The 24,120-nt window shown below is 29.7% G+C and overlaps 2 protein-coding genes across 3 annotated transcripts; one reads left to right on the forward strand and one right to left on the reverse strand.

The window, feature by feature from the left end:
- Nucleotides 1–447: 447 nt before the first annotated feature.
- LOC124530730 (endocuticle structural glycoprotein ABD-5-like) lies at nt 448–22,612 on the reverse strand. Of its 2 annotated transcripts, none has more exons than XM_047104988.1 (3): nt 22,541–22,612; nt 1,166–1,287; nt 448–789 (listed from the first exon to the last, which is right to left on the reverse strand). In XM_047104988.1, the coding sequence occupies exons 1-3, from the start codon at nt 22,592–22,594 to the stop codon at nt 591–593; spliced, it is 375 nt and encodes a 124-aa protein (XP_046960944.1). In that variant the 5' UTR covers nt 22,595–22,612; the 3' UTR covers nt 448–590. The 2 variants fall into 2 exon arrangements, with proteins under 2 accessions (XP_046960944.1, XP_046960945.1); XM_047104989.1 differs by lacking the exon at nt 22,541–22,612 and adding an exon at nt 1,465–1,559.
- On the forward strand, nt 12,738–15,535 carry LOC124530731 (endocuticle structural glycoprotein ABD-5-like). The gene is made up of 3 exons (XM_047104991.1): nt 12,738–12,884; nt 13,278–13,390; nt 15,123–15,535. Exons 1-3 carry the CDS (start codon nt 12,873–12,875, stop codon nt 15,307–15,309), a joined length of 312 nt encoding a protein of 103 aa, XP_046960947.1. The 5' UTR covers nt 12,738–12,872; the 3' UTR covers nt 15,310–15,535.
- Nucleotides 22,613–24,120: the final 1,508 nt, after the last annotated feature.

Here is a 24,120-nt window from a genome sequence, read left to right on the forward strand (position 1 = left end):
GATTTCCAAATTATATGACACTCATATTGTTTAATTAACCGTTCTTTAAAATCAAGGAATAAAGCTTTATAGCATATATCCCTAACAAAAAAAATGGCCCAGCTAAGACTTTAACGGTTACATCTAGGAATAACGCGTGCCTAAATACATACTCGAAACATCTAAAATATTAAGTATTGATTTAATTAATTGCACTTGTGAACATCAAATGATAATTAATTTGTTAATGTTTACAATAAATTACCATTTTTATAACATCATATTTAAATATTACAAACATTATCATAACTATAAAAAACCAGATATTTGATATTTCGAAATTAAACAAACACCATTCAATGAAGGATTAATGTTATTATAACGAAACAGGCTCCGTTCTTATTTTTGTTCTTATCCCTTGAAGGCACCCAAGGTAGTACAAGTTAAACAAGAAGATTCTATATTTTTTGTTTATTTAGATTCAATATGGGCTATATATATTTGTACTTGAAGGTTCGTTATGGAATACATTTTAATAAAAGTGAATTGTGCATTCAGTACTGTAAACATATTTGGTTTCAAATATTATAAATGGGTCGTTACAACCTTGTTTAAGATTGTGCAGGTTTGTCTCCATCCTTAATTTCGGTGGGTTGGTAACCGTTTTTGTCAGCAACGAAAGTTACGGAGATTGTTTGTCCATCAGGAGCGACGTACTTGTAACTGCCCTTTACAGAGAGACCTTGCTGTTCAGTATCGTTTTTGTAGTCACCTTGTTCTTGCCTTGAAGTTCCATCACTTGTCTCATATCTAAAATATTAATAATAAATAATCGTAGCTCATACTTTATTTTTAACATTATTACAGTCATAATAGGTGTGTACATATAGTAATCTCTTACATTGTAACAGCTCCGCGATTAACTTTATTAAATATACATACGTCACAAATCATTAGAATATAAGATTAACTAAAACTGAATACTAATCACGCATATAAAGTTCCAAGTCAGTTTTAAATTTGATTTAAAGAAATTCATAAAAAGAATATTTCATATAATTAATCAAACAATCACTCAATAAATCAGTTTTAACAAGTGAGTGTTTTTTGAAGATATTCAATATTTCTAAGTGGCTTGCATTATTCACTTGAAGTAAATTAAAAAAATTTTTTTTTAAAAACTTACTCAAAACTGTATCCGTTTTCATTAACTTCAGAATCTTGCTTGACTATTTGTACAGGTTGCGCCTGAGGTTCGTCTTGAGGCAAAGCGCACGCCAATGCAAGAGCTGCCACGGCAAAAATCGTCTATAAAAAAGGCGTACACATTTTTAATAAACTTTTAAAATTCTTAAAAATATATAGTTAAAAAAATATCCATGAAATATGTTAAAATATTTATCTTAAAAACGGCCATTAAGACTTCATCATTTTAAATTCGAATTTTAAATATTTTTTAACGATCAAACAAAATATTAAACTTACAATTTTCATCATTTTGAATGTATTTTTGTTAATGCACTGAAACTGAAGTAAGTATGAATGCCTGAACGAATCCTGAGCGTCTGTTGTCAGCAGTGATTACCTGAGCTATAAATATCTTCATTGTATTGACAATACGTCGTGGCATCAAAGGTGTTAATCACAATCAAGTTAACAGTTTATTTAAGGAGATCCACGAAAATGTTACAGGGATTTGTAAATTGCGTGAATTATGTCCATGCAGTTAGGGGTCATGTGTGCAACACTTAACCTAAATTTCATTCTATTCGAGTTGAAGTGTCTTCTATCTCCTTTATTTGTAAGTATTTGATCACGTGACACATCAAATACTGACAAAGTTTCTGTATTAATTATACGTCATGAAATTACAATGAAAAGCATGCATTTATATGATATCATCATCAATATCATCATTATTACATAATATAAAACAAAGTCGCTTTTCGCTGTTTGTCTCTATGTATGCTTAGATCATTAAAATTACACAACGGATTTTGATGCGGTTTTTTTAAAAGATAGAGTGACCCGAGAGGAAGAGTTTTTGTTTATATACTTTATTCTTGTTATTTTATGTAAATACAATTGAATTCCTACGAATAGCCATAAAATTTTACATTTAGTTTTGTTACAAGTTAGTTGCATTTATAAAGTGCAAGAGGTTATTCAATATTAAATATTAGAAAAATAAATGTGCAAAAATTCTACGATATGAAATTATTGATAACCTAAAAATCTTATTTTATGTAAGCTACACAATAATAATATCATGATATCATACATTGTGAATCACCTAAATAATTTCAAATCAAGGTTGAATTTCTTTCGAAGGCCGCTAGCCCCATCACCATACATTGGTGACGTTACTGAGCTGCGATAGCCCTACATTGAATATCAGGGAAAGTAGGTTTACACTAGATAATGCTTTATACCAGTAAAAAACATTTTATATTGTTTTCAGGAAAGCTCTAAAACACTAAAGATTGGGCAAGTTTAACGAAATAAAATGATATGTCGTAGAAATATTATCTGATTTTTACTTTGACGTTCACATATCAAAAATATATATATCTTAATCATTGTATAAACACGTAGAGGTTAGTCATATTTCGCGTTCACGAAAAACATAAACTAATAGATAAATATTGTGGACAAAAAACAATGTGCCCGTAATATTTTCGGTTTTAAAAATTGCACTCGTACGTAGCTAGGATGATTTAGTCGGTTACAAATCGGTAATATATCGTTTATAATCTTTTTATCACAATATGTTTTTGTAACGAAATTTATATTAAAGTTTTTTATTACAATGTTCGTGTTTAGAATCGATTACTAAATACAAGCGCAAATATCTATTAAACAGCCGTCATGCATTAGTGCATATATTATCGGTAGTGTACTTTAATAATAATATTATTATGTTAATTTTACACAACTGATGCTACTCGGTACAATACTTGAAAGTATATTGAACGAATAAGTGCGTCTGACCTAAATAAATATTGTCAGGCGTTAAGTTGTTTTTAGTTATCATAGTATCAGTAGAGATATTGTTAACATTTTATTATATAAACGTTTACCGCTAGTCTGTAGTTAGTTTGAAGATCCCTAGGTCCTATGTTGCTGACTCTCTCGTGCCTGAGAAAGCAACTAAAGTTGTTGATACATCGCCTGAACTTTTACCCGTCGAACTGGATGATACGAATGTGATCTTATATTTATATTGATGAAAAACCGTGGAACTAATAATTGTTAACTTCCAGAAACATTTTATAACTGTATTTAATGAACATATATAGTATTATAATGTTGAAAAAGAGTAATTTGTAAGTTTGTTGCCGGCTCTTCTAGAATATATATTCAGAACCAGTGATAGCTTTACTTAATATAGTTTGTAATAATGACGATTTTAAAGTGCTTGTAAAGTCTAATTGGATAAAGGATATTTTGATTGGATATTGATATTTTTCACTTACAACAGTACACTAGAATCTGTCTGAATAGATAGGATACCTAATCTCCTTTGAGAATGATCACTATAACCAAAATCAGTTAGAACAAAACAACGTTACATAAAACTAACATAACGCTTGTTACGCAATGATTTATTGCATATTTACATTATAAGTAAACTTAAATTTACCATTGTTAAAATAACTTATTGCAATTTTATTTAGACATTGACATTGCAAAATGTATGAGCCACTCCTCAGACCACCGAGTCGATATGACCAAAGCTCAACAAAACTCAAAGATTGAATGTTTACCGATATTGTAGGTTCAATTGTTATTTGTTTAATTTGAGTTTATACTATACCTTATGTTCAAGATTGAAGAAAAAATTCCTGAAAGAACTTGCATGAGATGAAAATATGTCAGATGTGTCTAAACATACACAAAACAGCATTGGAGCAGTTGTGGAATCAGCTAAACCTTCTCGTCAAAAATGAGAGGAGGGAGAAGAATGGAGAGAAGAATGGAGGAGAATATCCCAGCCATGTAAATTTTCTCAAGAATGATGTAAACGTTATATACAAATTTAAGCATTTAAAAATTAAAAAAGAATATTGTGTACATATTTCTTTCTGTAACTTTTCATTAGATAAAATTTTAACAAAAAGAAAAACCGACTTCAAACAAAACACTATTTTAAAACAAATGAATATGCACAAAAAAGTAATAAAAATAATTGCGTATTCAACATATTTTTTAGAGTCTTCCTAAGTTAAATGAAATGAAAAATATTAGACTACTTAAAAGTCGATTAACGATTATATCATGTAGTTATAGTTATTGGTATATTTGGAGCCGGTGTCAGCCACGGTGCCCTTGCCCCAACAATCAAAAGAAAGAGCCCCTTGATTGATCCAGTATATTATTGTGTAAAAGGTAATTTGTAAAAAACATATTTGTTAAAGTATTCTCGTATTGTTTTTTTAATAGATATACTGTAGGGTTTTATTGGCTGACACCGACTCCAAATATAACAATAATTATAACTACATGATATAATCGTTAATCGACTTTTAAGTAGTCTAATATTTTTCATTTCATTTAACTTAGGAAGACTCTAAAAAATATGTTGAATACGCAATTATTTTTATTACTTTTTTGTGCATATTCATTTGTTTTAAAATAGTGTTTTGTTTGAAGTCGGTTTTTCTTTTTGTTAAAATTTTATTTATTTTTTGATTTTAAGTGAAGCTGATGTTGACTAACTAATTTTTTTTAATATGGATAGATTAAGCGTTCCGTTTATATGAGTCAGAAACTACTTCGAGGACAATTTCAAAGGAAACTTGCGAATAAAGCAAAAATAGACTTTCGAAAATGCGGATTTAATACGTCACGCGGCGTGAACTACAAGGATCCCTCGAAAGAGCTGTAATCGAACTCAGCAAAAAAACTTTGAAAAAGACCAACTATATTTCGTACATCATATGACATCACATCACATACACAAAATTTGATTAAAGATAGTAAGAAATTCTGCCCCATATCGCACCCTAACTGCGAGCCGTATAGGAGTTCCATCACTACATAGTATAAAACAAAGTCGCTTTCTCTGTCCCTATATCTTTAAATCTACGCAATGGATTTTGATATGGTTTTTTTTTAAAAGATGAAGTGTGATTCAAGGGGAAAGTTTGTGTATATAATACATGAACAATATAGTAAAGAAAATTTATTTATTTAAATGTGTAATCATCGCGAAAATTTAAGACAACATTAGTAAAGAAAAACTGATAATTTTAGAAGTTTGCGATGTGATGTCGTAAATAAACAAATTCTGTAGTATATTTTGTATCAGTATTGCACCCGTGCGAAGCCGGGGTGGGTAGCTAGTTGATTATAATATTCGACAATGATAATTACATAAACATAACCACATTACGGAAGGTGACTCAAATATCCAAATAACCTATAAATAAAAGATTCGACTGGGTATCGCTAACGTGCTCCTCAGAATTGTTCCGTTCCCTTCCGTTCCGTTACTTTGTCATGGATCCTGTGCTCAGAACCTTACCAAACTTTCACCAAATTACCCTTGAAGTATATATTTTATAATAAAAAAAGAATTATCAAAATTGGTTAACGTGATTTTCAGTTATTCACCTATTTGTCGCGCATATACATAACGCAAATTTAAGACTTATGTCGTTTTCACATGGATACCATCATCGGAAAAAAAAATAAAAAAAATGGGACCCCACGGGAAGCACTACCTTTCAAACAAAAAAAAAATTATCAAAATCGGTCCACCCAGTGAAAAGTTATGAGGTAACAAACATAAAAAAAAAAAAAAAAAAAAAAAATACAGACGAATTGATAACCTCCTCCTTTTGGAAGTCGGTTGAAAAAGAAAAGGTACAGGCAGTTGGATCTAAATTTAGGATGTTAACGAATATACGGAAACGGACCGGTCGAAAGATAATATCATAGATACGCACCATATTGAAATAATCGATAACCATTTAAAAATATCTAATACAAGTCCTCAATTAACCTTTTTTTTACATTGAACGCCCAAAAATATTAAAACCTTGGCGTAAATCGCATACTATTATAATTTTTTGTTTACATTTTTTGCTCGCTGTATATTTTCTAAGGCTTCTTTAATTATGGTCTTCATGATATCCTACGTTATAAAAAGGTCAAGGCTATTTGAGTATTCGAATACTTCATTACTGTAAATAAACTTACCTACAAACTGATTGACTTGTAAAAAGGTTACCTTTATTATTATGTAAGCGGAAATAAGTTGTACGAGATCTTTACTGTATTGTTTGTTATTATTTGATTCGAACTTAGTTTTACTTGCGGTACACTTTTTTATGTGACATATTATAATTAGTTCGAATTAGTGATGATGCTTTAAGGAATTTATATTAAAAAAAAAACGTGTCGTGGGATACTCGGTCGGAACGAAGTTGCATTCGCTATATTTTATGTATTAAATAATAGACACAATGGAATATGTTAACAACGTATCAAAATATATAAATGACAAGAAATTTAATTGATATCCAAATATTGTGTGAATTAAAACAGTAACAAACAAAAAAAACATTAATATATCACTACACATAATACATATTTTTTTCATTAAGATTATCTAAAGAAATTTGTTGGAAGCAAACTGACATTTCCGACTATTAACTTGATTTCTCTTTGACCAACAGTGGGACTAGCTTCTTACTAAAACAATACTTGAAGCCACCTCATAGCGACAATTATGAAGATCTATTTGTCAAAATGACTGATTATCATAAACATAAACGACAAAAAAGAAACATATCGAACCAAGCGCAATACATTGTCTTAAAGATCCAATGCGGCGCAAACTAGGTGCAAATCCGTACGTGTGCCTTGTATGCAGACCGCCCATCACACGCATGCGGACGCTCGAACGAACGCTTTATTATGAATGTTCAGAAGAACCAATTATTGCTTGTTACGTTTTTTCTATTTCTATTAATGCGATGTTATTCAATGATTAATTGACAGTAACAAAACATCATTTGCACAGCGCGGCCAAGTTTGTAATCTGAAATAAATAGATTTGCCGATATATTACCTACTTAGCTCCAATTTCAGGTAATTTATAACGACTACAACGCGATTTAAGACTTATTAAATAGGTATTGTCTACAGAACTTTATCTAGTACCAGTTATATTTCGTCTTATTTTTAACCGACTTCAAAAAAAGGAGGAGGTTCTCAATTCGTCGGGGCCTTTTTTTTTTTTTTTTTTTTTTATTTTTTATGTATGTTACCGAACTACTCAAAGATGGCTGGTCCGATTTTGACAATTCTTTTTTTGTTTGAAAGGGCATGTTTTACAGGTGGTCCCATTGTTAGGAGATCAGGATCTGATGATGGGATCCTGGAGAAATCGAGGGAACTCCTCAAATTTTATAGGCACACCTATAGTGATTTCGGTTTTATTCAAAGTGCCTTGGTCATATGCTCACGAAAAGTGACATTTGATGAAGTGGAACTGATGATGAAGACCACAACTGGTAATTAGAACCTATTAGTACCTAAGTAACTATTTTACGGGTTTAGTTCTATTTCTTTAAGATAGTCGCCAAGCAATTGATGTTAGTAAACATGCCTATGATGAAGTCTAGCTGATGGTGGACTACCAGGAGAATTCCTCAATGTTTAACGGCATTGCATCGGGAAAAATGGTATTGTCTAATTGGCGATGAGCAGTTTACATTAGGCTATTGTAACTTAGGTAACGCTTAATTTGAGTTGCAGTCCACATCGTATTGAAACGGCGTTGAGTTATGTTCAGAGTCGAAAGCCGAAATGTACTGAGTATAATAAAGTGAATGACAAACACTACCAATTGTAATTATAAATAACAAAACAACACTGAAAAGCATTAAATAAATTTTTATAAATAAAAAAAAACCGCCTTCAAAAATGAACTAAAAAGAAAAAAATAATCAGTTACATCCATATCCAATTTACGATTTATTAATCACCTTTTGAAGTCGGTGCCAATAAATAGATTTAGTTTTTGTATGTATGTATTATGTACCTATATTAGCAATGTTGGCACCGACTTTGAGAGGTGATTAAAAAATCGTAAATGGGATATGGATGTAACTGATTATTTTTTTCTTTTTAGTTCATTTTTGAAGGCGGTTTTTTTTATTTATAAAAATTTATTTAAAGTTCTTTATCACGCAACCTTAGCGATTCTGTAACTATTGTAATTAACAATTTGGAAATTCATCTTAATAATTTGAATCTTATACCGACGTATAAGATTTTTGCAATTTTTGAAGTTTATTGCAATTGAACTAAAAAATATTAAACCATTTAGATTAGTTTTCCCTGTCCAAACAGCTATATAGGAATCATACATGATACACATAAAAACGAAAGGGCTTATATAATAGTAGGCACCTAGAATTGTCTCAAAGTGTGAAAAAAACCACTACAATCTAGTATAATAATTGTTAATTATAGTCATTAAAATCTGGTGGTATTTTAAAGTAGGTCTGATGTTTTGTGTAAATACATTTGGATTTCTTATCACACGAAGGAAAACATCACTTTAGTGTCATTTGCCTTGACACTAAACGTTGATCGTACTATGATTATGATTAGCTTTAGAAGTTATTTCCCAATAATTACGTACGAATCGTTTACCAAAAAACCTGTTGAACAGTGTTTGTATTTTAAATTGGGTAGAGTATGATCATTAAATAACAGTTGCCATTTTTATAATTTCTATGAATAAACATTGTTTTATTCGTATAAAAGAATATTTATCTTCACTTGGTGATAGGGCTTTGTGCAAAGACGTGGATAGTTTCACTCATGACATATTCTACCGCCAAATAGCAATACTTAGTATTTATTTGTTCTAGTTTGTAAATAAGTGAGTTTTAATATCTTGATTTGCAAACGATTCTTCTTTCTATTTTTTTAATTTCCATAATATTTTTAATATCTAGGAAAGCGTTATTCTTCTGATATAACGAATATTGTAATTCGGGAAGAAGAACGCTTCGTACTAGTATTTTATGTTCCAATAAATTAAGAGATATTAGAAGATACTTAGGAGCTTTGTGCAAACCAGAGTGGTTGTGTGCCAACTTCCTGGTAGCGCATTGAAAATGTAAGGGATACATAATATTTCTTAAAATGCCAGTGTCTAAGATGAAATAAATAGATAGAGGTTCTCTCTTTTTTGAACTGTTAATCAAGTTAAAAAAAATATGTCTATTTATAGTGATACTGATGATCGTATTTACAAAAATAATATTATTTATAATGCAGCAGCATTGCATCGGAGTTTCGCACAGGCCTACACATTTATCTGTTTAATGTACGTACAAAAATTTTTGTTTTTACGCTAAAACTCTAAATGTTTAACGAAATTTAACATCACCAGGATATACAAAAGTTCAAACATTGAGTTTTAAACTAAATATTTAGCTAATATTTTTAGTCCGCCTCAAAGTCAATATATGCAAATTAAGTATATATATACAATATACACATGCATGCTTTTTCGGATTTTACAGTTTTTATTTCAAAATATTATAAGCATATTTTGTTAATAAAACTCTGCCTTTTGTATTTAACGAATAAAACTTTTCTTTATGGATAAATCCTATCCTATAAACCTATCGGTATGAGACTATACATATTTCATATTCCATTTATCCTTGGCCCTTTTTTATACAGTAAAACAACAGCTAGTTACTACGCATTATAGTTTGTTTGAAATGCAGAAATCCTAATGGGATGTCGATATTTTTATTTGACGTATTATACGGTCAATGAAATGATGAGGAGACTATACAATCAGAAGTGGGCTTTTGAAGATGTTATGTCGAAGTTTATATTGAGTAACACTATCTCCAAGGTACAAACATGTAAATAAAGATGTTGAATGTGCCTTGTCTGTCTATAACATATGTCTATTTCAAAAATAAGTTATTATTAACAATTAATTAATATATCTACTGTTTATACATCGATAAGTATTTATTACAGTCTTAGTAGTACCTAGAGGGAAAACTAAGTGCTCAGCCTTTAAAAAAGTAACAATTAATTCATAATAATAAAAAAAAAATCACATACAATAAAAAAAACAGGAAATTGTAACAGTAGCAAAACCAGGAAATCTGTCAGAAGATGATTTTTTTAAATTAAATTGCATTGCTTTTGCATGTCAAACTAGCTAATATTTTCTTTTCATAAGTATAAAAAATGTAATGAAGTTTCTATAGAAAAATATATAAAAATACCAAAATCTAAACGAACAAAACGTCGAACGAAAGCTAGTTTAAAACCGCTTGTTTCAACATCAGTAACTCATATCTTCTAACAAACTATTGTGTTTTCACTCACGTATCTAATATTTCTCAACAATTTTTAGGGTATCGTAGGAAAAAAAAACAGAAACTTTATGAATTGTCATATCCACCTGCTTGTCTAGACCAGGTGTCTATATTATCAGGTACTATATTTTAGACCACAAAAAAAAATTTTTTGTTTGGTTTTTGGTTTGTTTGATTGGCTCACATGCCAAAGTCGCCTCACTATCACTCTCACTCACTACACTTAAGTTTGACTCATGAAATGGACTATAAAATAAAATTGATATTTCTAACAGGGAACTTTTTTAGTAAATATAGACAGACTCGTATGATAATAATTTCGCCAGATTTCAATAAAATCTAATTAAAAAAAACTACTTCATATTTAAATAGTGTGATAATATAATTTCAATACGGAACCTTCGTCGCAGTTTTGCTAAACTTGGTGACATGTTTAATTTTATTTCGAAGTTCATTCTAAATAGAAACATTTTATATAAAAATTAAGAATTAACTTTTTAATTTCAACGATAACAAACATAAATAAAAGCCACGATCAATAAATTAACCATAACTATGTCGTATATACTACATACCTTTGGTTCCGGGATATGCATATAAAATAACATACATCGTTCACACAATATTCTTCATTTATTCATCAATTATATATGCAAAAATTATAATTCTTATTTATTCATTTAATTAAAATATAATGTATACTAAATCAATAGATTGCGTATGTCTATTTTTATATTATAAAGGTGATGTCAATGATGACAGAAATTTAACTTTAAATTAACCACCAGTAAGCTTATCACAAGGACGACACCATTTATATTAGTCCGATATTATACCCGGTCATAAGGCTTTGTGCAGATCCTTCTTCGTGCGTACGACCAACACGTTAGGGGTTGTCCATTAATCACGTGATCTTTTTTAGCATTTTTTAACCCCCCCTCCCCCATTGGTGATACGTAGTGAGGTTTAAGACCACCCCCCCTCCCCCTTCTCAACATCACGTGTATTTTTAGTACCTACAACGAATCTTAAAATTTTCTGAATATTATCTTAATTTAAATACAGGTATAAACTATAATCTTATTTTATTCTGAAATTAAGGACCATACTTGTTTAAAAATCGCGCATTAGACGAAAAAATAAATACACGAGATATCTTACTACACCTCCCCCTTGTATTATTTTCGTGATTTTTATCAAACCCCTCCCCCCCTTTCAAGCCTCACGTGATTAATGGACAACCCCTTACTTATTTTATCGCAAAAAAGCACTACTCGAATTTGGTGACGTATTGTCAGGAATAGTTAATTCTATAGGCAGTGATAGCCCCTAAACATCATTATAATAAAATCCCTAAATATCGGTTTAAAAAAATCATCGTCCGGGTTTGAGGGGTGAGCATAAATTGTAAAACTTGTTTAAGAACATTGAGATTGATTGAAATAAAAACATTTAATAAACATTTTGATCAATCTGATAGTAGGTTAAATAATATTAATTTGAAAGCGACGGTACTAACTTCAAAAATATAACAAGTATAAATAAAATAATTATAGAGTAATAAAATTAACAGTTCGTGCAAATAATACCCACTGCTGAACAAGTTTCTTCTCTGTTATTAAAAGAAGAGTTCTGGAACGCATTTTCACCATGTTGCTAAATTATGAGTTATTGGACATAAGAGATATAATAATTAAAATTTCATTCGACTCCTGTAAGTTTTTCCCATTTGCTTCAGTGATTAACCCAATAGAAATTCAGTTTTTATTATCCACTGGATAACAACCTAACTCGTCACATACAAACAATATGTTGTTAATTATAAATAGATTTCGTATATTTTGATTAACTGTGTACATATAAATGGTAATGTAAAAATTAACCCTGATTTTCTTTACGTGTATCGTCGTAAACTTAATAGTAACTTGTTACAAGTAATAAGAAGACGATGTTTCCACTTAAAGTAACAAATATTTATTTATTTAATTACACGCAGCCTCAATAGTTAATGACAGTTAAGTACATTCATTTATTTAGAAGCAATGTTTCCACTTTAAAATAACATATGACATAAATAAATATAAATAATCCTTTAATCAATAAAATTTGTCTTAATACACTGTATCCAAGTCTTATTAGAAAAGGTTTATTATTAAAGTTATGGTTTTAAGACACATTTGCTTCCTAACACATATACCTTAAAGGACACTCGATCTTAATTAAAAATAGTTGTTATTTAGCGAACTGTAATAAAATATATAAACTTATACCTATCTTATCATATATAGTACGTTAGCAATTTCTTTTTATTTGCCATACAGTAGGTACTTCATTGTATATTTGTAGCGGACGGCGTCCACAAAAAACTGAGACGTCTTCAAAGGAGAGTGGTGGATCGTGTACCATCCTCGTATGATGTCAGCCTACTGCAAATGCTGCACCTTTGGCTGCATATAAAACGAACGTCCATACAGTAGTTACTCATTCGTTAGTTTGTGCTCACGAAGAATACCAAACATCATGCTCAAATACGTGAGTCTCGATTTTTTGTTTTAATAATAATGATAAAACTCATAGGTAACGCACGTCACTGACAATTTTTAATTTGTACCCGCTCTTTACAATTACGAAAGTGTGTCGTGACTTTTCGGTGTACCTCAGTCGTAAGTACTGCGGAGAACAATGGATGTCACATAAAGTTTAAAGATTATGTGGTTTAAGCTAAAGAATATCGTGTTGGTTCTCGTCGTTAACACCGTTTAACTCTACCAACTCTAAGTTCTAAGTATAATAAATACGTTAAGTCTTGATTCTTTCAGCGTGCTTGAGGACATTAGATAAAACATTAATTGCTAATTCATTTGTAAGTGCGTCGAAATCATACATAAATATTATTTATTACAATAGGTCTAATCTTGTTCCCAGGTAACAATCGTGTGCGTCCTCGCCGCGCTTTGCGCTGGAGCACCCCAAAATCCCCAGGATGTACAAATCCTGCGTTTCGACAGCGATGTCCAACCCGATGGATACAGCTTTGCGTAAGATTATTAATATAATATTTTACAATTTAATTTAAATGGATGCCCATTCCTGTGACATTACAAAATTAGCATAATGCATTTAGACAATCTGCCAGTGTAAATTCAACATAACATATTATTTATACAAAAAACTTAGTCATATATAATTACTGTACTGATAATATAAATCCAATTAACAAGACAAATACTTACAAAAAATTAAGCTGAAACTGTAAAAAATGAAATAGACAATTATTGTTATTATCCAAGCCGTACCTACTAAACATATTATGTAACATAAATATGTTTTACTAATATCTCATACATACATGCACCCTCATCAGAAGATACTCTAAGTTATGTAATAAATGTTTATGTTGGGTATTTACTGTGTCTACCGTAAAGTTACTTATTAAACCTAAGACAAAAAGCTTAAAAACAATGTTATAACTATCAATGAATAATATTAAATCACAATTATTATTTAGATATTACTAGTAGTATGGGCATAGCTTATGGTTTACTGATTAAGCTGTGATCTAAGCTTACATTATTGCATTCTTGCACACGACAGACCAATCACAGTTCAGATTAAAGCCATTCCATACTTTGACTTTGATCGAAGTTTTAAAAACACGGGATTTGTTTGATAAATTATAATCTCATCGTAGCATGCAAGAATAAAATATAAAATAATTAAATGTCCCAAACAAAAAAAATAACGTTAATTGACATTTATTAATATTTGAATCCATAATTTAATGATATAAGATTCTAATAATATGTTGCTTGGATATTTTTGTCTAAGCTTATTTAGCTTAAAAACTATATATTAATCCAACCTTATATTTTTATGGTCACGCATTAATTACTTTAAAGTGTACTATAAAATAAAGCACTCGATTCAGATCGAGAAAATGTTTTTACGTAGAACATAATGATAATAGATATTCTAAATTAAATTAGTTGCACCGTTGGTTAAGTATGAAAAAATAAAAAATATTTGTATAATAAAATAAAAATTTCTACATAAAATAAAAATATTCTTAATCGTACTGGAAGAGTATCGTACATTTGAAACCAGATACTATTTTGTATAAATTTTAGCTAAGACATAATATGAAACACACAAGACATCGAAACTATTAAAGAAGTGTGTCCACCCTAACATTTCGTTCATCGATGGACAATGTGATAAATCTTTGTAACATTAATTTACAAAGTTATCGTTTGATAAACGGATATTAATAATGGAACAAAATGAATTTGTATAAAAGAAGCGTATTATATTTTACTTATCGACCCACAATTTATTGTAAATGAATATGTCTTATGGACATTGCACTATTATTATTTTTTGGTTCTAATTTTTTGAAGATTTTTTTACGAATTAGGCTAAATTGTCAAATGTCAATAGTCTTGATTGGTATTTAAAAGATTTCACAAAGCCAGATGCTCTCTTTGAACTTTGAACATCACGTTTGAACTCTCGTATTTATTGAGATGAGAATAATCTCAGGTCGCCGAGACTCTTGAGATGACTTATTCAAACAAACCAAATAACATACACTTAAAAACATCACATAATATTTTTATTATTGTTTGGCAACTAAACGTTACACGGATGACTAATGTTTCTATTACATCTCATACATATGAGCAGAAACAACAACACAACATTATGTGTTCAATTAACAAAACTCAATAAAATACTGCGTACAAAATATAATAAAATATTTTCAATCACCAGATATGAAACCAGCGATGGAACCTCAAGACAAGAGGAAGGCAAACTTGACAACCCAGGGTCTGAGAACGCAGCCCTCACTGTCACCGGTCAGTACTCCTACGTCGCTCCCGACGGCAAACAGTACACTGTGACATTCACCGCCGGCCCTAATGGCTTCCAGCCCAAAACCTCCCTTGGACAAAAGTAATTCGCTGAACCTACGTTACTGGTATAAACTTATGACCGTGTAAATAATAATCTTGGTCCTTGCCAGTTAAATACATCTTTTAATAACAGAATAATCGATCTCATCTATTTGCGTAATGCCAAGCCAAGAATGAGAATCACTGTATCTTACTTGTGCCATAGGATACCTTTTGTACATTTATCTTTTTGTAATAAAGCTTTCTTGAAAAATAAATAATTGAAATATATTTGTGTTTTTGATGTTTTCGATCCTTGAATATAAATATCGATCGTTAAAGGTCGAATCAATTGTGATGACCGCTTTATTTACTTGATCAATTATAAACATGAAATAATGCCGAGGCAATGTTTTATATTTAGCCTTTTTGAACGATTAAAAAAAACTTTGATGATTTTTAAGTAACAAATAGAAAATTTCTAAAGTCATGTCTGTTTTATAATCAAAATCACACTAAAAATTTAATATACTATAATAAGTAATAAATTTATAACAAGGGCTATTTTAAAAAAGCTATCCTTGTTTTTGTTGATTAAAAAACATATGTACTTTATTCAACTAAATACTTAAGTCTTCAACAATTTTCAAGAATGGCTTAGTATAAATACAAATATTTACTTTTAATTAATACACGTTAATTAATTCAGTAGTTATATTCTGAAGCTTATTTATAATGAAATGTCACTATACACCTATGTAGGATTTGTACGGGATATTGGACAATCAATTCTCGAATAAGGCTACAAGACTCGCATTTTATTGATGACAATGTTGGCCAAGCGTATGCTTGTATTTTAATTACGTAAGAGATAAACGAAGGTGTCAGTATTATAACCTCACCAACACACACGCAAGATGCACAAAGGAAACCTTTAACGGGTAATATAAAAAGTAAACAGATGACTACTCGTACGAATGGTTCACAAAATATAAGCGGAAATAATGTTACCGCGAGTTACATAAAATCACGTTTTATTACGACATTATTATAACATTTGACCCTTCCAGTGTTATTAAATGTTACAAGTCTCTATAACTAGTATTTATAAGCAATACTAGTTTCCAAAATTATTTGCATAAAAATACATATCCGAATAAGGAGTAAGTTATTAACAATGTATCAATTTCAACAAAAGATTTTTTCCTTTTTTCAATGATTATTTTAAAATTCAATTAAGTTATATTCATAAAATACTTCTTTATATTATCTTATTAATTTAATTACAATTAAAGTTATATATTATCTTAAAAAGTTATTTTTAATTATATTGTCTATATAACAACATCACCTAATCAGTACCTAGGAATTACCCTCGAAAATCAAAACATAAGTAATTCATCAAATGTCATTTAAAATAATAAACTTTTTTTATAATATGTATAATAGATTCATAAATATTATGCGGCAGGTAAATATTAGCATACCAATTTCTCTTTCTCACTACAGAAATTTCACAATCGTAAGAAGAGGACAAAGATTCTTACCTATCAGTCGTCAGATCAGGCCGTTAATGTTATACACATTGTATCAGAATTGAGTATCAATTCACTATATTTTGTTTAGATAAATGAAATGACGTTTGTATCTTACAAGGACATGACAGAGATCGAATCCTTGTTCTTATCTAAGTTTACATCACGATATTTCAACTGCGTATAAATTAAATCTTCATTAGAAATAGATGTTTCATTGAATACTGCTGTAGTTGAAGTTAAAAAGTCAATACTTAACGTTGTTAAAGTCAATCATATGAAAGAAATTCAATAAGAAATATTAATTTACAATCGTCCAACAAAAACACAAATGATTTGATGTAGATTTAATCATACATGAAAGAGTTCTTATATAATGCGCATGAAAAGAAAATTACTGTCTGCAAAAAGCTAAATATGTATATAAATATAAATTAATATTTTTAAAAGACATTTGAAACAAAACAATATGAGAAAAAATACTTTATTATTTTTTAAATAAATCAACATTATAATCAATGAAATAAACAAATCAATGATTACTCATATTTTGTTCCAATTCATCATTATGTCTAAATAGAATAAGAGGATTATTTTTAATATAAATTATAGCATTAATACGTGAATACTAAAAATAAATAGTAAACCTTTTAACAGGCTCATCTTCTATCTTCTATAATAATAAATATATCTCTTTGAATCAAGGCTCTTTTTGGATATTCATTGTTTAGAACCTTAATACCTAAAATATAAAAATCAAAATACAATGTACTTCAAAAGTAACTTAGCATGTTCGTTTCTAGTTATTTAAAAGTCAGTATGTCATTGGTTTGTATAAAGTCTAAACAACTTACAATACGTCTGTCGTAAGATAAATTACTAAATAAATAAGTATATGCATATGAGTTATCTCCAATATAATATTACTATGTTTTATTGAATACTTTGTTAGAATAATTTGTCTGAAAACCAAATTTAACGAACAATAAACTTCATCGAATTATTAATACACAAAAATATTATAATATGTTATCTATATGGGATTTGATCAAATTTTTGACGAATACCGCACGGAATATACAAGGTGCATTAAGAGTTCTCCTCCGTTCTACTCCGTTGAAATTGATTCAAAGGCATCTGAAAATAAATTTTAAAATAAACGACCAGACAAAACCAGTCAAACTAGTACATTTACTGCATCAAGCAAAATGTTGCCAAAATTCAAGCTTAACCGGGTTATATTAAATTACCAAATAATGCAATTAAAACACACTATAAAATAATAGACTAGTTCTGCATTAAACTTTCTTCATTAATAAATCTACCTGTTATTTCATGGTAGAACTTTGTACAAGCCTGTCCAGGTAGATAGCAGTCACTCCTCCCATATCATGACACTGAGGAACAATACTTCGGATCACTGTTCCGATTTGATTGGGTGTGTTAATCAGTAGAAGTACAGAGTACAGACACGAAGGACATAACCTTAGTCTTTCCATATATAAACTTAGTTCCCAAGTTATGAGGCGGCGGTATGAGGGCTAGTAAATGTTTAACTAGATTAATGTGTATGGGTTGTGATGAGCACTTGTCATCAGGTGACCCAGTTGCTAGTCTGCCTACCTATTTCTCCACGCAACAGCCAAAGCATTAGTCTTTAGAAATTTCAAAGTGCAAGCGTACATTTCGTAAACATTTAAATGCCAATCCATGCATGTCATGAAGGCCTGACGAATAACGCTAAACAATGTTTTTACGATAAACCTTTAACCTTCAGTACAGACACATTCTAAAATAACGTTAACTATATACAATTAATTTTCATACACTTCAAAAAATATATTTGAAATGACTGTAACTATATAAGAAACGACTTTGGTTAGTACATCATTCTGTTAGCATAAGTTGTTTGAATTTATCACATTTACTTAGACTCGTTGGTGATTTTTGCTTTTTTATTGTTTCTCTATAATATATTTCCAATGTACGTAGACTCTTCTTGCGCATGTTATAATGGATGGATTTTTTTTCAGTTTTTCTTTTTGCCTTATTGAGATCAACATTAACACCACAAATGCATTACAATTCATTATAAATCTTAGCCGTGCAATCTTAATTTAGCCCGCCTGGCTGGTACAACACCCTCAGCACATATCGTACCGCCAAAAAGCAATGCTTTCTATTGTTGTGTTCCGATTTAAAGGGTGAGTGAGCCAGTGCAACTTGAGGCATAAAGGACATAGTAAATTTTCAGGGTTGGTGGCGAATGAGAAATGTAAGAAAGGATTCAAATTTCTTACGGCTCCAATGTCTTTGGGAGGTAGTGATGATTGTTACATTTTTATATATAAGTAATTTTAAGTATAATCCATTTCGTGCTCGATGGTAAAGTAACACATCGTGGGGTACCCCACATAGGTTGAGTGAAGTTCTGCCATATTATATTGATCTAACAAAAGTGAGGACATTGGAGAAAAATAGTGAAATAAGCTATAACTTCTGTGCCTTATTTTAAATATTGTATTTTTATGCGGTTTTCTTTTTTTTCGTTATTATTTTTTATTCGATAACTAACAAGAACACTATAAGACTGAATTTTCCTAATATTGGAATATTAATCTAAATAGAGATGACAGCCACGACCATGAATAACAAAGTGATTTTAATTTATAATCGTAATTTTATGATTAATTAATTAGAAGTTTAATGATATGCTATTTTATATTATTAGTAACTGCCATTAAAATGTTCGATAAATGAAGTAGCAGTACTTCGACACTGGTGCAATAGAATATTTTAATCTAGAGAATTATTTATTTTAGATCTTTATTGCCAGTAATTATGGTCTACCTCTTCATGCTCTAGCACAAGTAACATGCTTTAAGTACGTTTTAAAAAAGGGGCAAATAGGCGTGTACTTATTAAACGAAAATGTAATCACATTATGTCATGCGTAATAGATAAATTTGGAAATAATGTTATATATCGAGACTAAAAATATAAATTTGTTTGAGTATATTTTTTTCTGATTTATAAGGTACAAAAAATGAAGAGCTGAGATGGCCCAGTGTTTAGAACACGTGCATCTTAACCGATGATTTCGGGTTCAAACCCAGGCAAGCACCACTATAAATATATATATATATATATATATATATATATATATATATATATATATATATATACATATGCTTAATTTGTATCTATTATTCACATCGTGACGAAACCTGCATGTGTCTAATTTCATCGAAATTCCAATGTGCTTTCCCCCCCCCCCCCTTAATGGAAGAGGAGGCCTTAGCCCAGCAGTGGGTAATTTTCAGGCTGTTACTTTTACATTTTCAGGTACAAATATAAATGATATATAAAAAATTTAATTTTCCATTATTATTTAAACCTGCAAATAATAATTTTAACCTGGGGCTACTGACTACTATGCCATATAAAGCTAGATTTATTTTATTCTAATTAAAAACAGGTGCTAAAAAACTGACTTCAGCAGCTGAAGTTGAACCACCTATGTTTTGTATGCTATGTTTAGTGTTAATGATGGATTTCGTTGATCTTTCTTTCATCAAAAATTGTTGATGTACAGTAACTGAAGCGTTGAAAAATAATAAAACAATCTCAATTCTGATACAGAAAATACCGTCTCGTGTACTATTGGAAAAAAAAAATTACAAATTACAAAAAACATATAATTTTAAAATGTCAGACTTAATAAAAAAAAAGAGTTAAACTACAGCACGCCTTAGTAAGTATTTTGACTCCTGTTATTTTTAATTTAGCAAATACGTTAGATAAAGAATTGCTTCCATCTTTTAATATAAATCTGTCTTGTGCAAGATCAACTGGAAACATTATATTCCTTAACTACTGAACTCTCAGTTGTACAATGAGTAAAATACGAAAACAATATTTTATTATTAAAATATTTGGTTGTGAATTAGTAAAAAACAATTTTTAAAAATTAATGGGAAAAAAATCATTTATTCTCGGTTAGTATATATTAAATATTTCGCTGTGAATTTTAAAATGAAATTAATTATAACATATTTTTTCTAAGTCATAGGTACACGTTGCCTATTATTCATGGAAAAAAAAAATTCTTCTCGGTTGGTGAATATTTTTAAATTGACAAAAGTATACTTTGGACACTATGTGTATGGAGAATAAAATATTTAAGTAGTTCATCAATAGCTTAAATTTCAACTATCTATGTGAGTTTTGTTTATAATTCATCTTGTACCGGTGGTGAAAGAAATATGATCAAACTTTATTGGTACAACGTAGTAGAAAAAGACCTAAAACTTTTTCTCGAGTAGAAACTGGGCTTTAATCTAAGATTTACATACTGACTTCTATATTCTGTTATATATTTCGAATAATTTAAAATATGATACTTATAATTACTCTTCAAATAAACAATTGAATATAAATATTTTAGGATGAGTATGTTCTTCATACTCATCTTGAAATATTTATATTCAAATGTATATCATTGTTTGAACAAAGAAAAAAATTAAAGTGACTGCATAATATTTAAGATCTTTTTTTACAATAATTTATTAAAAAACCTCAATTTAAAATAACCTCTAAAAAGTAAGACACATTTAATCTATTTCATTGCTGCTTTGCTGTAAGTTAACTACTGATTCCCGATCTAACTTCTATTGATCTGAGAGATGCAAATTTTGGTAACCTGCGTCTTAATTAAATTTTACCCTAACGTGGTATAACCCCATTTTCCAGAAGCAGTAGCAAATCAGATGATATAATGATAATATAAAGATATATACATAAATTAATTTAATAAATTTAATTGTAATTCATTGACATAATTACTACATAATATAGTAAACTAGCATTTGCCCGCGACTTCGTTCGCGTGGACTTCAGGTTCGTCCCGTCTAGTCTAGTAATCGCTTAAAATCGCTTCGTAAATAAGCCATTATTTCTCGTATACAAAGTAAAGGATAAAAAATGGTTATTGTGGGTTATTCCTAAGAGATAAACATATACCATCACGGACTTTTTTGTAGACCTTTTTAAGTTGTACAATACTGTAGTACATTGTTTTGAACTATCTTGAAGGATTCAGTCAGCGTTTGCAATGTAAGCGCAAAAAATGTGTTTTTTTACGACCTCACATTATAAACCTCAAAAATTGTAGCCTATGTGTTATTCTGATGTATAAGCTATATTGTGGTAAAGTTTCATTCAAATCCATTCAGTAGTTTTTACGTGAAAGAGTAACAAACATCCATACATCCATACATACAAACTTTCGCCTTTATAATAGTAGTAGGATAAAATGCTATTAAAGAGTAATTAATGAAGAAACTATACTAAAAATAGTTCTTGTCGATAGAATTTGTTTTTTGAGCCTGTGGGAGTCTTATATAATTATAAAAGATTGGAAGGTGCCTTTTGATCCTAAAATAAAGAATATTTTGATTTGATTTTATATACTCAGGGAGGCGCTATAGTATATTGCAGTATATATATATATATGTATATATATATATATATATATATATATATATATATATATATATATATATATATATATATATATATATATATACTATAATATACTCCATTATATACCTTCTGTGAAATACTCATTATTTTTTAATAGCAATTTACATTACTACAAACACCACTGCTAACGAATAGGCGCCTTATGAAAATAAATAGCATTATGAATGAAAATCGTCAAAATCAAACATAATATTCAATCAATTATAAGGCAACGTACCTGCAAGCGCCCCGGTGTTGCAGACGTCCGTGGACAGTGATAATCAGTTTCCATCAGGTCTCTAGTTTGTTTGCCACCTATAACATAAAAAAATCACTCCATTTACTTTTTGTATTTGCTTAGGAAAGAGTATTCGATAGACTTTTAGAGATAGCACTTGGAATTACATTACGTGTAGTCTGTTTCTATACTGCTATAGTGCTACTACATGTTGAAGCATTCACGTACTAAATTAATATGTTTCATTTTGTATATACGATTTGGATAAACGAGACTTTAAATCTGTCTCATCCTTTTTGTCTGTTCTTCCGCTATATGGCCAAGTGCGCAAGTGTTCCAATCAATGATAATAATACTTTCGTTTTACAACAAAAATGTTACGTTTTTATAATATTTTTGTGTTTTTTTAAGTCATAATCTATTAATTTATAGACATAGAGAGTATAAATATTAAATGTTATGTATACATTTTGATTTTGTTTAAATATATTCTCGTTTTCGTTTTTTTCGTCATTTCTATACTCTTGTTTATATTGAGTCCTAATGCCGAGACTCTAGCTAGACCTTAGAAATGATTGTAGGCCTATCCTGGGATTCAAACCCGGTACCTTATGCCTGATACACAGGCTGTCAATAGTCAACGAGACTTGAGATAAATTAATTAAAATATGTAGTTTCATGTTTTGCTCATACAAATGTGATCGTGATGACACTTGCCCCGATCGTGATCATCTACAGTTCCTGAATTGCATATTTTTACACAAATTATGTCATGCACTGATAGCTCAAATAAATCAGTCACCTTCTGTACGATAAGTAAATTTGCACAACGTTTTATAATTTTAACCTTGTTAAAAGAAAAAACAATTAATTATATTTTTAACTAGCAGTGCCCGCAACTTTGTACGCTATTAAATTTAACAAAAAAATATATTTTTGTCGAAATATTGTTGTAATAAGAAGTGACTTACTCCTTATTACACCACCTAACTGCCATTGAAAGTCCCGTCAAAATACACCAAGCCGTTCCATAGAGTCGCCGGAACAAACCGACTGACAGAGAAATTGTAAAAAATGTTTTTTTGATGTATAATTATTTAAATATTACAAACAGGTACTACAATTTTATTATATATATAGTTTTTTATTCGTTATATATGTATGTCACATTTGTAATAAAGTGCACTAAAATTATTATATATTTTTTCCTTTAAAATTACTTCTTGACCATCTTCAATCTTTAGCTTAGCTTATTTCTTAATTACATTAGCAGGTGAACAGGCAAATAGGCCTGATGGTAAGTGATCACCATAGCCCATAGATATTAGCGGGAAACAAAAATGAACCATTCCTTACATATCCAATGAGCCACCGACCTTGGGGCTTGAGATGTTATGTACCATGTGCACCCTTCACCTCGCTTGGCCAAATATGTGCTGATTTGATGGTACCGTACCCTTTCAGGCTCGCAAAAAATTTCAATACCAAGTAAGTTTTAAATATCATTTTAAATAGCAATACCAAGACAAATAAACGCGAAATGTATATTTAGAGATATAATTCGCTTTTAATATTTTCTT

Source organism: Vanessa cardui, chromosome 6 (genome assembly GCF_905220365.1).
Source record: "Vanessa cardui chromosome 6, ilVanCard2.1, whole genome shotgun sequence".
In the NCBI taxonomy this organism is placed as follows: domain Eukaryota; kingdom Metazoa; phylum Arthropoda; class Insecta; order Lepidoptera; family Nymphalidae; genus Vanessa; species Vanessa cardui.

Bases quoted from the DNA above. Each gene is read 5' to 3' on its own strand.
- LOC124530731 (XM_047104991.1), top strand. The intron at 13,391-15,122 runs GTAAGATTATTA...TTCAATCACCAG, and splicing joins CCCGATGGATACAGCTTTGC to ATATGAAACCAGCGATGGAA.
- LOC124530730 (XM_047104988.1), bottom strand. From the start codon at position 22,594: ATGGAAACTGATTATCACTGTCCACGGACGTCTGCAACACCGGGGCGC. The intron at 1,288-22,540 runs GTACGTTGCCTT...CCTTTTTTATAG, and splicing joins CAACACCGGGGCGCTTGCAG to ACGATTTTTGCCGTGGCAGC. The intron at 790-1,165 runs GTAAGTTTTTAA...TTAATATTTTAG, and splicing joins GAAAACGGATACAGTTTTGA to ATATGAGACAAGTGATGGAA.